The following is a 14099-nucleotide window of genomic DNA, read 5'->3' as shown; positions in this document are numbered from 1 at the left end:
TGTGCCGGGATACTTTTGAGTCGGGATGGGCTTTTCATGAGATGCTGTGGGATTGGGATGTGCTTTTCATGGAATGATTTGGGGCCGGGCCAGGTTTTTCAATGGGATGCTTTTAGGCCGGGGCATGCTTTTCACGGGATGATTTTAGTCTGGGATGGGGTTTCGGGGGTGTCCCTGCTCCCAGGAGGATTGGGGTACTGCTTGGTGTGGGCACAGCATGGCAGGCTGCTGCCGCACTGGAGTGGGGGTCCCCAGAGAGCTCTGCGCTGAAGGATTCCCCCACTATGAAGACCCCAGTGCCAAGGATTTATGATCAGCAGCACACATGGAGGGCCCGGGTGGCGTTGCCCCTGGCACTGTGCTCTCGGATCGTAGTCAGACAAGGGCATTTCACACCCTCATTAATTATGTGCTGCTTTCAGAGTACCCCTCCTTATTTAGTCTGTGTCGGTGCTCAGCATCCCAGATGGATGGCAGCTCTTCCTGGACAACTTGCCAAAAGCAAGCACGTCCTCAGCAGCCCAGCACGAAGCTGACAAACACGGGTGTCAATGACAGCTTCTATTTTTGGCTGTGTTACTATGCTTCAAGAGCTTTCCCTTGCACGCTTTCTTGGTCTCCAGCTTGTGCATGGTGGGAGGGCACCAGCCTGCAAGGGCCATTAAAGTGCCCACCAAACCAGCAGCCAATGAAGTTTCTCCACCCTTCTCAGGAACTTCCCCAGACTGCAGGAGGGAGTCTGAGGGGAGCAATTGCCCAAGCCAGTTTTAATGGAAGACCATCTTTGCCCTTCACTGGTGCCGTGGGGCAAGGTAAGCCTCTGAGATAAATTAATGTACCCTGCCATTGCCATCTCAGTAGGCCATTTCCAGTGGGTCTCCCTGTTTGCAAACACCACTCTCTCTTGCATGGTCAATTGCCTAAAATTCTTGTTACCAGACCCATGCCAATTGAGGAAAAATATTCCTGTTTCTCAGTGGAGAAGACCTTGAGAAACTTCTCTCTGAGGCTCAGGCATAGGGACATATATGGGGAATCCAGTGTTCTCTGTTTATTCTTGTTGTTGCTTTGTTTTAGTTTCTAAACTCAGGAATTTAAAGCAAATCACATGTTTTCTGCAAAGTCTCACACCTAATTTTGGCCCATGGGGATTTGATGCAGTTGCAGAATGATGACTGTGCTGGTTGAACAGCATCTTTTCTGCCCTCTGCCCAGGGATGAAAAAAGCTGCTTCAGCAACAGGGACATCCTAAAGGTAAACATGTGGGGATTAAAAGGTGCTGCCAGACCTGCAGTGAGTGAAGGACAGGGCTGATTACTGCATAACACACAGTGTGGCGGGAACGTGTTCTTGGTAAGTAGAGCACACAGTGACAACAGAAAATACAAGCAGCACAAGAAACACTGATGTGGCCCCAAAATCTGGGAGATGCTAAGGTATGTGCAGTCAGGCTCAGGGATGCCAGCAGGATTTCAGGTGTTGTACAGTCCCAGGCATGGCTGGAGGAGAGCATGCATACAAACAATTGTCCAGGGAGTAAATCTGGCTTTCTTAAGGATCTGTCATAGAGGTCTGTGGGACTGTGGGGCACCAGGAGAGTATTCCCCAGGCAGCACTTACTACCAGGGGATGTTTATCAGGGGAAGTCAGAACTCTCAGGATGTGCAGGCATCCCTGGGATAGGGATGATCTCAGTCCAGGGAAAGAGATGGATGGCCATGGTAAAGCCACAAGCACAGATACTGAGAGAGCATCCCTTTGGCACTGGCAGGAGGACACAAGATGCAAAGAGGGGCTGAACAGACCCATTGCCAGCATCATCAGACCCTGTGAAAATGTGTTCTCTGTGACAGAAGGACAGCTAGCACCTTGGCAGAAGTTTTGGAGATGGAAAACCAGTTCATCTCAGGTCAATAGTCAGTGGGATTGATGGCTGATGGTGTGCTGTAGTTCTGCATTGCCACCTCAGTCAGCTGCTTGGGTTGACCTTGGCCCAATGGATTTTGTAATGGGGGCATTGTTGATCCCTACAGACAGTAGGGAGTGGGGAGAGACACCCATTCCATGTGGCAGCATCTGCCTTCACAGCTGCTGGGACACACAGTGAAACGGGCTACTAGGAAGGATCGGGTGCTGGAAATGCAGCTGGAGATCTGAGCATCAGGCCTCCCTTGGGGGTTTTAGCAGTGCTGTGATTCTCTCCTCAAGCTCCCCACTCATCCAGAACCATGGGAGAGAGGATGGAATCACTGGCTCCTCTGCCCCTGCATCCAGGGTGTCCACAGACATTTGAGCACTTTGCCGAGTGGGAGATGGGGTGAGTGCACTGGGACTGCCAGGAATGGGGCAAGCAGAGGTTGGGAAGGGACTTACAGGACTGTACTAATGTCCTACAGCTGGCAAGCCTGAGAGGGCTGTGTTTCATGGAGGAGAGGGGTGCCCTGGTTGGTAGCATGCACTATTTCTGTCCTGCACAGTGGTGACGTCCCTGTCCATGCCCTCTGCTTGCTCCCTCATTACAATGCACATGGTAACGAGGCTGCAGGAGATGAGCTGGTTTGCAGTGAGCTTTGCCTCAGTGCTGCTGACCTTCTTAGCCTGTGAGGGGAAAGCTGTGTCCCACAGATGCCCTTTGAGTAGGGCCTCAGCTCAGGGATCGCTCCTCCTGCAGGACCAGGGCTGGGAGGGATTTTTCAGTGCTCAGAAGTGTCCCCAGCCCTTCACATGGTCCCCTGGCATGGAAGACCCACCAGCTGGAACTCATTTCAGTCTGGGAACTGTGTTACAGCAGCTCTCAAAGCAACCCCATCATCACCAGGTCACACAGCAGCCTGGCATGAGCCCTGTCACTGCCTCAGTTTCCCTTCTTCAGCAGATCCTGTGCCTGGTGCTCTCTGAAACCTCTCCATGGACAGGGATGACATGTCAGAACTTCTGCTCTGCCCGCTCTAAAAGACCAAAGCCACTGCAGGATGCAGCTCCAGGGGACAAGTCAGCAAGCACATGCCATGGGGTATCAAACACTCTCCTGATCAGGGAGCATGACACCGTCTCACTACAGAGACACAGCGAGGCACCCTCTGAGTGCCACCCTCCTGCATCTGCAGCTAGGTAGGTTAGAAACCCCAACGTTTCCTCCTCCTGCAGCACTTACCTGTGTTACAAACTTGTTCTGTTTCCAGAGTTCCCGTGGAACCCACTCTTGGATGGTCCTTCTCACAGAGCACAGCGAGCAGTAGGAGTTGGTACAAGTGCTGCTGAGGGTCCTGTGTTTTTTAAAGAGGAACATGCAGCCTGCTGGGACAGGTGTGGGTTGGCACTTGTAGCCCAGGGTGATGTTCATGTGATCAATGATGCCATAGAATGGGAGCACTGGGATTTGGTGGCTTTCTGTCAGTCCCATAGCCATGCTCCCTGACTGCAATTCCTGCCTACATCCCTCTTGGGCCATACCCTCCTTGTTTTGTCTTGGCTCCCAGCTTCCTCCCCTCCTGCCAGCAGCTACCTTACAATGGTAGGAAATAGTTTCAGCTGGTCCTAGTCAAGATAATTTTATTCTGGGAGATGCAGGAGCAGTGATTGTGGCTTTTCAAGCCCCTTTCTCCTGTATTTCCTTGGAAATCCTACAGCAATCCAGCTGCAGGCAGAGACCCCCACACCAGTGCCACCAATGACTGTGTCACAGCACCAGCACAGCTGTCCCAGCCTGATGAGGTAGCCAGGGAAATTATTGCCTGCTCTGTCTCCCCTTTTTAATTAAAAGCTGGATTTGGGTGATCCTGTGTTGAGCCTTGTTTGCTGTTCCATCCAAGAAATGGTCTCTGCAATCAGAGTGAGCAATCCTCACCCATCTCAGTGCAGAGGCAGCTGGCTCATGCCAGGGTGGGAGTGGCATGAACTGGGTTTGCTTTCTCCAGAGCTGGGGAGTTGAGCAGAGATGCCCCTGCAGGGATGGGGACAAGCCAAGTCCTGCTGTGCTCTGGCCTGTGACACTGTGCCCACTCAGCGCCCTGCTGTGCTCTCTGTTCCAGCCCCTCTGCTGCTTCATTTTGGCAGATCCATGGGAGCAGACCCACACCCATCTTGGCAGGGGAGATGCCAACCTGTGCCCCTGAAGGGCTGCAGAGCCCTACCTGGTTTGCTGCTGGACAACCTGGAACACCTGAGTGGGTCCCAGCAAAAGTACGTGCCCTTAAAGAAGAAGAAAAGAAGCTGCCCTTGATTTTCACACCCTACTGGTCTCTGCTGAGCCAGGTTTAGGCTCTCCATCAGCCCCATTCCCTGCAGGGAGTCAGTGGGAGGCTGGGAGGGGAAGGTGGACACTGCAGTGCCTACCCCTGCCTCAGCTCCCTGGTCTTGGCGCAAGCCAGGTCACAGGTCTGGGGAACACCACAGTGCAGAGGTGGAACCCAAGTCTCTCAGCTGTGGCAGTACTAATCCTGCACCAGATTTGTTGCCAGCATGATCCACTGGCCTCCATGGCTGTCGTCTATTCCTGGTGGTCCAGGTTTTCCAGCTGCTTGTATTGGACTTTAAAATCAAGGCTTGACTCCTCTGCCAACAGCTTAGAGGGGCAGAACAGCTGCAAGGCTGGAGAAAAGGTTATTTCACCCGCTGATGTTGTACAGATGCAGCAGTTCTTTCTGCTTCTTGCTGACCACATGCAGGAGGTGGGTCCAGCCTTGTGTGCCTTCCTGCTGCTCTGGGGACTCATGTTTCCCAAATGTTGGTGGCCAGTCCTGGAATATTTACCTCTGCCATTCACACAGGTCACAGCAGCTGCTGTTTCTGGGACCAAGCAGGCCATGGAGTGAAGGCTATACCCCTGGTTTCAGTATCTGTGACTGCTGGGGGCTCAGAGGAGCTGGTGCAGTCTACACTCCCTTGCCCTGGTTTGGTCCAATGAAAAAAAAGGCTGTCAGGCTGGTTTTCATATGTATGCTTTTTAATATCATTAATTCCGTTACACTACACACAACCAGTAACAATGATAAATACTGCAATGGAAATGTTAAAAAAAAATACTATACACGTTTTTCATGTTTTTGAAAAAAACCCCCACATTTTAAAATAAATTAATGCATAAAACTGATGGTAGAAAAGAGAAAACCCAAAACAAACCATAACACAACTAATCTGTTTAAGGCAATACTCTACACAGACGGGAACAAAAGTACAACAGTGTGCTACATGATCTGAATGGGAAAAAAGGGAACAAAAGAAAACCCATACAAGATGCAGACTGATGCTTTGGAAGTGAGAAAACTCCCAAAACCAGATAAAAAAAACAATGGCCAAGTTAAGTGCAGCATTAATACACTCTGCATGTCAAATGATTAGCAGGTTCCTAACAAGGACTAAGGTCAAGCTACAACAAATTTATCTTCCTAATTAAAAGGTTATTCAGGTCAAACCCTACATTTAACTCTATTTGTGGTTGGCTGTTTCAGCTATATTTCACTATATGCAAGGACAGCCAGAAATTCATCTCCTGCTCTTGAGATTAACACAAAGGTCGGGAGGTCTCCCATCCTGAAATATATTTCCATTAAATAAATCCAAAAAGGATCTTGCTTTTGGTGACCTTGAAATACCTCCTACCACCCCTTCCCCTGGGGCACCAGGCACCACACGGGGAATGGAGACCAGGAAGGCATTTGCTTAGGCTGATTTTTTTTCCCATGCTGAGGACACAAAACGGAAGTGCAGATTTGATCCGGACTTGGAGGAGTGCTGTTTTTCTGTCTGCCAGAAGTGTCCATCTGGAGCCTGCTGAAAGTACTTTGCCAGCATGGAAGCAACCCATCCTGTACACAGGCTCTGGCAACAGCCATGACATTTGCTATTATGGTTGGTGCAGAGCTCCACACCTGCCTGGACAGCCAATGAACCCCAACTATTAATGCAGCCCAGAACTTGGCCACTGGAAGATGGACAATAATTGTAATGCCAAAAAAATCCCTCTTTCCCTCAAAAAAGAAAAGAAAAGGGACAGTAGCCACTTTCTGCCAACTTCCTTGGGTGGATCCCCATCAGCTGCCACCCATTCAAGATCGGCAGTGCCAGATCTCACCAGCATTGACCCAGTACATTCCCAGTAAGGTGCATGTCTGCAAGGTGCTGCTGGGGGCAAAGAAACTTCCTGGGACATGGTCAGAGCCTCCTGTACTGCCCTGCTAGAGTGCATGGGAAGGAAGCCATGAAACACAAGGAAAGAAACCCAACTGGAATTACTAGACTCATGAAGGCCAACAACTGTCTGGGTTGCCTTGGGTTTGGGTGAGAAGGGGGGATGCAGAACTGGGCTGAGAATCACTTTGGTGCAACTGCCTCTGATGCTCATCACTAGTGCACGGGGCAGAGGGAAGAAAGGCGACGGCTGCTTTGAGAAAAGGGGAGTGGAAGGAGGACGTGTGTGCAATATAACAAGGCTTGCAATTCTAGGACTAACCACTGGACACGGATACCAAAGATTACTTGTGACAACTAGCTATCCTTCTACTGCGGTTGCTCCTTCCCCTATTTTCTGGTCTGATTCTTCTTCAGTTTGGGAAGCCATGCTGTTTGGCATGATGGCCAGTGCTGACCCTACCACCCCAGTCCTTGCCCAGCTCATGGGGTGACTCTGCTACACACCGGACAATGAGGTCTGGAAATCACGTCAGGCACAGACTGGCTCTGCATGCCAGCCAGCACCTGCTTTCAGACCCTTCAGAAACCTATTTAATGGCAGCTCATCTCCCTTATTAAACTGAAGGTTCAATAACCTCTGTGGAAGGAGTAAAAAGGGTTTAAAAAGTGCAAAAAGGGGAGGGGAAAAACCCAACTTTCTGAATTGTTTCCCCTGCAAAGACTTCATCCTCCACCAGAGTCTTTCTCCCGGCAGAATTACAGCCCCACCAGTATCTCACAGCACCCTGCCCCAGTGCAGCAAAAGCAGAGCCAACAGGCTCCCCACTAAGGCCTCTGCTGCAGGACTACAGCCCACAGCAGGAGCATGTGGGTTGGCAAGTCTGGGACCACAGACCTGGACCCACAGCACTGAGGCCAGGAGGGCGAAGGCATCCGGCTTGGTGGGCTGCATCTCACCAGGTTTTGCATGAACCTGGTGAATCCTCAGCCCCACAGCCTTCATGTGAGTGAAGAGAATTCCCAGCCTCCTGTCTGATTCTCACCCCATTATGTTCACTGAACTACAGCTGGCCTGACTTTTGCTTGGGGTTTGTCCTGGGACAGAGGCAGCCACAAGTTGAACACAGCTGCTACTGCAGCTTCTCCATGCAAAGAAATGCAACAAACAAATCTGTGAACTGGGGGTGGATATGAAGGTCTGTCATGAAGAGTGCTTGCCCAAGTTTTTCCACTCTTTCCATGTGTCTATATTATATCTCTCAACAAACTGTTTCTCCCAAATCATGGAGGCTTGAGGAAGGTGGGTACCAAATGGAGTTACAGCTTATTCAGGTTGCAAGAGCAGAAAGGTAGCCTGAGCGAAGAGCAGTGCTTCCCAGGGAGCTCACCTGGGACAGCTGCAAGGACAGCTAGGGGAGAAATGCTGCTCTGGGAGGGTAGATATCTTAGCAGCTATGGGACTTAGAATGGCCTTTCAGTGGCCTTTTCCTGGTGCCTGCTGCTTTCAAGTAGGCATCAGGGAAAGCTGCAACCTGCTCTGTGACATGGTTTGCTGCATGCTTGTGTGGGCCATGGGGCTGTGCTCTGTGTGATCTCAGTCAGTCCCAGCCTTTGCCTCCCCAGCAAGCTGTCAAAGTTGTGCTCAGACAGGCAGTGTTCAGCTGCTGTCATCCTGGGACTGCCAGCAATGTCAAGTGGGGCAAAGGAAGGGATGTAGTTGTAATTCTTGGGAAGCAACCCAGCAGCTCAGCTGCGTAATACAGGAAGTTGAAATATGGACCACAACCCTTATGAGAAACCTCCACTGACCTCCTGCATATAATCCCAGCCACAAAATCTCCCTTTATGCTAAATTCCTGGCCCTTCTGCTTCAGGTCTTGTGTGGTTCTGTAACAAAGGTGGGTTTGTCTGATGAGGTGCAGTTTGGAGCAATCCCTCTCACAGCTGAGCCTTGAAGGGAAGAGACAAGTATACCTAGAGGTGAAAAGCAGCTTAAAATGAAGACCTTTCCACGCCTTCCCAGCTAGCCCTGTGGCACTGCTCCTCTATGCAGATGTTACTTTTGATCATGCAGCCCAAGCTTGCTGAGCCAAGCAGCAGCCAGGTGCCAAAGCCTACAGCATTCTAGGTAAGAGTGGCAGTACCCCAGGTGGGTGTGAAGTGAGAATGGAAAAGCAATGGAGGAGCCCAGGCAGAACCACCAGTCTAAAGGCTAAGATGATCATATGGTTGTTAGAAGCAAGAGCATGAAACTGCCATGGGAATATCCCAAAAACGAGCCTTTCAATCCTCTGCTCCCCTTTGTGACTACTTGCCATCCCAAGCTGCACTCCTAAATTCCTTAATTCTGCTATCAGTGGATGGTGCTGTTAGGGCATCAAATCTTTGTTCATGTTCCCTGTGGGAGCAGGCAAACTCAGAAGCCAGCTGTGCAAGAGTCAGCTGCTAAGTAACTGGATAACACATCCTTGACAAACATCTTTCTCCAAAGATGTTTAACCTCTGTACTAACCTCCACCCTGCTGCATTCTGGCATGTGTGAGGAACATCAGAAGATGGTAAAGAGAGGGAAAGCATAGCAGTACTTTGAAAATAGGAATTAAATTTCTAAAGCATTATATTTACATCCTTCTTGCAGAACTGTCCTATCAATGGTGCCTCTCACACTTGGCAGTATCCACGCAGGATGGTGGCAGCACTTTGGGAAGGCAGGTTTCTCCCATGTGCCCCAGCAGGGAATTGACATCAAGACGGGATGTGACTTGCCTGAGGTTAGAGCAAATACCTACAGCAGCAAGGACCCCAGATCTCATTTTTCTGTGTTCTAACAGTCCAGCAGACCCACCAGGGCTGTAGCTGGCTGCAGTGCCAGCTCAGGGACAGGATGTTTCTGGTGTGTACATCTGAAAGCAAGCTTTGCTCCCTGCTGGCATCAGCACTGCAATGAGACAGATCAACTCGGACAACTGGGATCTGCCCGAGGCTACGACAGCACTTGGCAATCTTTCCAGTTATTGCTTGTTTTCCTTTTCCCATGTTTTCCATCTGTTGCCCAGCTGGGTCCTTCCTTTCTTCAAAAGCATCTTCATGTTTCTGTTGAGTCACACACAGGGTGCTGCATTTTTCAAGCCTCCTGCATTCTCCTGCAGAGCCTGCAGGCCAGCCCAGGATCAGACTGTGCACGGAAAGGGAAGGATCCTGCTCAGGACTGCAGACCTGTGTGTCAGCCAGTGAACCACTGAACACAGTGGGTGCCTCCTTTTGGGACAAGCCAGAAGGAGCTGAGCCCCTCTTGTCTCTGGGGAAGCTGTCCTGAAGTCCCTCTCAAACTCCATGCAGCAGGAATGGTCACCTGGTTTTGCAGTTGCAAGGCATCTGCAGGCAGGACAGCCAGGAGAGCACAGCAGATCCAATGGCCAAGCACACATGTTAGGGACAGACATGCAGCAGTGTCAGATATCACCCAGTGGCTTTTCCAAGGGTTCACTTCAAGATGTGTCTCATAAGATATCAAATGAGCCTTCAGAATGGGCATCAGCCTCCTTTCAGCTGAGGTTTATGTACAAACACATGAACACACTATCTATAGACCTTCCTCAAGACTAGGAGGATGTTCCTCCTTCCAAAGACATCTGAAAATGTGGAGTTTGCAGACAAGACAGATGGAACAGAGTGCTGAGACCCAGAGTTCAAATCCAGCTCACACTCAAGGATACTAGCTGATATTTTATCAGATTAACATCTGATAAAAGAAAAGGATTTGCTGAAACTCACATAATTTGGTGACTGACATTACATAAAATCCTAACAAAAACCCAGTCTAGCTTTAGGAGACACTAAATGCAAATTCCTTTTTGGAGGCACCAGCATCAATATCCTTACGTCCTGTTTGCATGGTAATTCAGGTAGACAGCAACACAGCATTTCATACTCCATGGTGTTCCTCCCCTTGGTTTTCTGTACAACTTTGGATTGAAAATGTGGCCTGAGAGGGCCATCTTGTTTGGTGCAAAGACTGGAGGAAGGAATGATTTTCTTTCTTGCATGCCATCTGCATTTAGGAGAGCACCCAGCAGCTCTGTAGATTTTGTAGAAATGTTTTGACAGAGTCAGAGTCTGTGCTCTTGCCTTCTGCCTTTTTCTGGCCCTGGTGGCAGAGACTGGTTTAAGGAGAGCAGTGTCAGGACAGCCATCTATCTCCACACCTTCCCAGGAAATCACCACAGCATAACCTCCAACAAGATTTGCTTGAGCAGAGAGGCTGGATCAGATGACCCCACTGTGGCCCCTTCCAGCCTTACCCATTCTGTGACTCCGAGGGCATATGGAAAACTTGCTGGCTAAAGCAGAGGTCTGAACATGAGACCAGACAAGGGAACCAGCCTCATCTGCGGTTGATACATACCAATGGGCAGTCCTCAATACTCCATAATGAGCCAACAAACATGCTGCATGGTCATAATCTGCTGAAGGGGCTGCAGTTCAGAAGGGTTAGTGTTCAGTTTTCTATGACAGCCACATGCGCATTGCCTTAAGCCACTCAGCCTTTCTGATAACGATCCTACACAGGTAACTACTTTTCCCCACCCTTTCTACATTATTCCCCTAATAAAATATATGAACACAAAGCATAGAGAGGAGAAGCCAAAAAATTGCCATTTTATGGTCCTGTACTGTCATGCCAAACCAGCTATTTCTACAACCAACTCCTTCTGTGCACAGGCAAAAATGCTTGAGTTGTGCTTCGGTTTGTATTTGGAGGAAGCACCAAGTGGAACATCTGAATTAATCTCCCTCCCTCCCTAAAGGGCTGTGCTAGAAGCAGATGCACATCACAAAATGCAAAGGGCTGAAGGCAGTTACAGGGTTGGGGAATGTCTCAGGGCACATGGCAGGCAAAAAACAGCAACAGGGGCAATAAAAGGACTTGGTAATGGTGCCATGGGACAGTGGGTGTCATAGAACCCCTCAGGTTAGAAAAGACCTTTAAGACCATAGAATCCAACTGTTAATCCAGCACTGCCAAGTCCACTAAGTCTGTCCGTCAGAGGAGAGGTGTTAACCCTGAGAGATAACAGTAACAGCAAGCCTCATTCTATCCTAGACTGAACAGTACAGTGGCTAGTTATAGCTGGACTCAGTGATCTTAAAGGTGTTTTTGAACCTAGATGATGGCATGATTCTATGATGGCAGCATGATGGAGACCTGTGGGATGTGCAGCCCTCAGTGGCTGGTCCAGGTGAAGAGATGGCTTGTTGCTCTAGCAGGCACTCTGAAATGCTCTGAGCTCCTGAGCAAGGGCTGTGGGAAAGGCTGAGTGTGTGCAGCCTGGCTGGAAGGCACAGAGACTGACCCAGGAGGATAAATGTGATGAAGATGTTCCATGATACCAGTGCTGAACTGCAAAGCCCCTCTCCAGAAGAGTGAAGATTTAAAGAGCGTTGGCCATGTCCTATAGGATTTGGTTTGACCATGGTATTTCTATTAGGTTTTGACTACATTCCCCATTTAAAAAGACTCCTTAAGGAATGTTTTTTCCTTTTTATCCTTTTCTCTACTCTCTACTTCCCCCACCTCCAGACAACCTCATACTTGAGCTGTATTCTGGAAATATTTCCCCTCAGCACTACCAGGTGGTGAGAAAAGGAGATGAATTCACTTGAGGAACACTATCCCCACAAGAGTTGGCAAGTTAACCATCACTTCTACATGAAGAGGCAGGGATGCTCAGTAAACAGCACCATTCAAGTCCTCTTTCTATGGCCTGGAACCAGGGCGGCAGCATGTTGTTTTAGGCAGAGGGGATAAGCACAGCTTTAAAAGTTGTTAACACCATCAAGTAAATAAGCCTGGGAACCTTGTGTCCCTGCTCTTTCACTCACACTGTGGCTGCTATCAAGTTTTGCATTGCACAGAGTAGATCTTCAGTATGGTAAAAAAAACTCCTGCTAATTAAGACTTCTTAAAGACTCAGCTCACTTCATATAAATTTCAGATGGGGGATCTGTCTGTTGTGGCGCAGCTCAGGCTCTGCTTTGTGACTCAGGAATTCTGATGGGAAGCTCAGAACTGCCCTCATTTTTTTCCTTTCCCAGGCTACAAAGCAGGTGATGACCCAAGACAGGTTGTCCTTCTTCCTGAAAGGCCAGGAAACACAAGACTTTGTGCCTGTGGCAAAAGACTTCAACACCAAGAAAAATGCCAGCCTATCCCTTGCATATGCTGCAGTCAGTGAGAGGACATGTTTCCTATTTACAGAAGTGATTCTGCATTCAAAACAATCTGCTGGTGAGCTGGGAGCTCAGAACAGCAACCTAATGTAACAGGTTTCCTAACTTTTGCAGCACCAACTGCTCCTGACCTGGGACCATGTCGGGCTTACAACTGGGCAGAGAGGGGGTGAACAGTAGTTTCCTCTCATGGGCATCTTCCAGCTGAAGCTGTTCATAATTCTGCTGTTGCTGAAAATTCCTCTCAAGTCTGACCCTACCACACTGATGACTTCAGCATTAATGAGTTTCTCCCACAAGCACCCAGAGACACAGTGTCAAGAGAATATCAAGAGTCAAGCAGTCTTAAAATGTGCTGACTTCAACTAGCTTTTTCCAGCAGTTCAGTACATCTCTAGTCCTGACTCATGCAGGATTCATTTCTTCTCAGTTGAACAAATTTTAAGACTTTTGGAAAGAGATGGGTTGCACAGGGATTAAATACAGGCTGAAGTCAGAATACGTGACTGAACTGAAGTCACAAGTATGGTTGGTATTCCTGGGCAATGAGCAAGTCCTTGAAGTGCATGAGTGGATTGCAGATCGAACCTGATGTGTTTGGTGGTAATTTAATGTGGCTCTAAGGGTAGATTGCATTGGCTATGTGACACAACAGCTCTAGCTAGTACTGACTCACAGTGAGATGTCAGCTACTTGTCCCTTTTGCAAGTGAATGAATTGTGTCATGCTAGTCCTGGCTAGCCTTGCCATAAGAAAGGATGCCCTGGTCCGTCCCCATTCCTGTGCCCCAGTTATAATATCGTTTTGGTTATGCAAATGAAACAGGTTTAGTGAATGAATTAAGAACTGACTTCCTCTCATTGGTAAAACACTTTGATACCTCCCACTTGCCCTAATCTTGCAGATGGATTGGTTTCAATGGGCAGGATTACCTGAAGTCCCATCTGACCTTTCCCATTCTGGAAAAAGACACTTTACAAAATATCCCCAGTGCCTAAACAAACCAAGGAGGTATCTCTGGACCCCTCTGCATTCGCTTTCTAGACCAGTCAGCTCTGCCAGGCACTGCCTGGCACATTGAGCAACTTCTCTTTTGTTTTACCATAGTTTAAAATAAGTTATCAACCAATCATAAAATGAATTTTTTGGTTTCTCCTGGCTCCATGAACACAAAGAGGTGCACGTCCTACCATAGGAGGAAGCAATGGCTGTTAAGTTTTACAGTTATAGTGGAAAGCACTGATCACAGCCTGCCGGCCTCACTACTGGATGTGACAGGCGGTGGAGGAGGTGGCTTGGCAACACATGCAGGTGGGGTTGACAGATTTAGGGGGGATTAGGTCGAGGTCCTCGTCATCCGGGATCTCATCTAACCGGTACCCATCCTTTAGCAGCTGGATGTTCAAGTCTTGGTTGATCTGCTACAGACAAAGAGACAAACAGTCAAACACTTGGGACTTATTACTTCTGGTGGTCAGAAGACGAAGGATTCATCCATCACTCCCTTATTCGGGAATGTATTTCCCCATCATTAAAAACTGCCCTACAGTCCTAGATTTGATCTCAGGTGAGGGGAGAGTACTAGCTTCTCCAGAGTAGGAATATCTACAGTGAGATAAACTATTTTGTTATGGAATAATTTTTCCCTAAGGACAAGCCCTCAGTTAAAGTAATGCAATAATATTATTTACTGGCAGATGGGCAGTCCCCCCTCTCAGTCTGGGGCACACTATGG

General features: G+C 48.8%; 1 protein-coding gene across 3 annotated transcripts in view; it reads right to left on the bottom strand.

Annotated features, from left to right (window-relative positions):
* Positions 1-4928: 4928 nt before the first annotated feature.
* FAM219A (family with sequence similarity 219 member A) overlaps positions 4929-14099 on the bottom strand; it is a 92632-nt gene continuing 83461 nt past the window's right edge. For 2 of the 3 annotated variants that reach the window (XM_030968275.1, XM_030968277.1), the window contains exon 6: positions 4929-13785. In XM_030968275.1, the coding sequence (XP_030824135.1) occupies positions 13627-13785 (159 nt within the window). In that variant the 3' untranslated portion in view covers positions 4929-13626. The remainder of the gene's footprint in view (positions 13786-14099) is intronic. The other variant, XM_030968276.1, reaches the window with a different exon arrangement.

Source organism: Camarhynchus parvulus, chromosome Z, assembly GCF_901933205.1.
Source record: "Camarhynchus parvulus chromosome Z, STF_HiC, whole genome shotgun sequence".
In the NCBI taxonomy this organism is placed as follows: Eukaryota; Metazoa; Chordata; class Aves; order Passeriformes; family Thraupidae; genus Camarhynchus; species Camarhynchus parvulus.
This window is presented reverse-complemented; position numbering and strand designations above follow the sequence as displayed.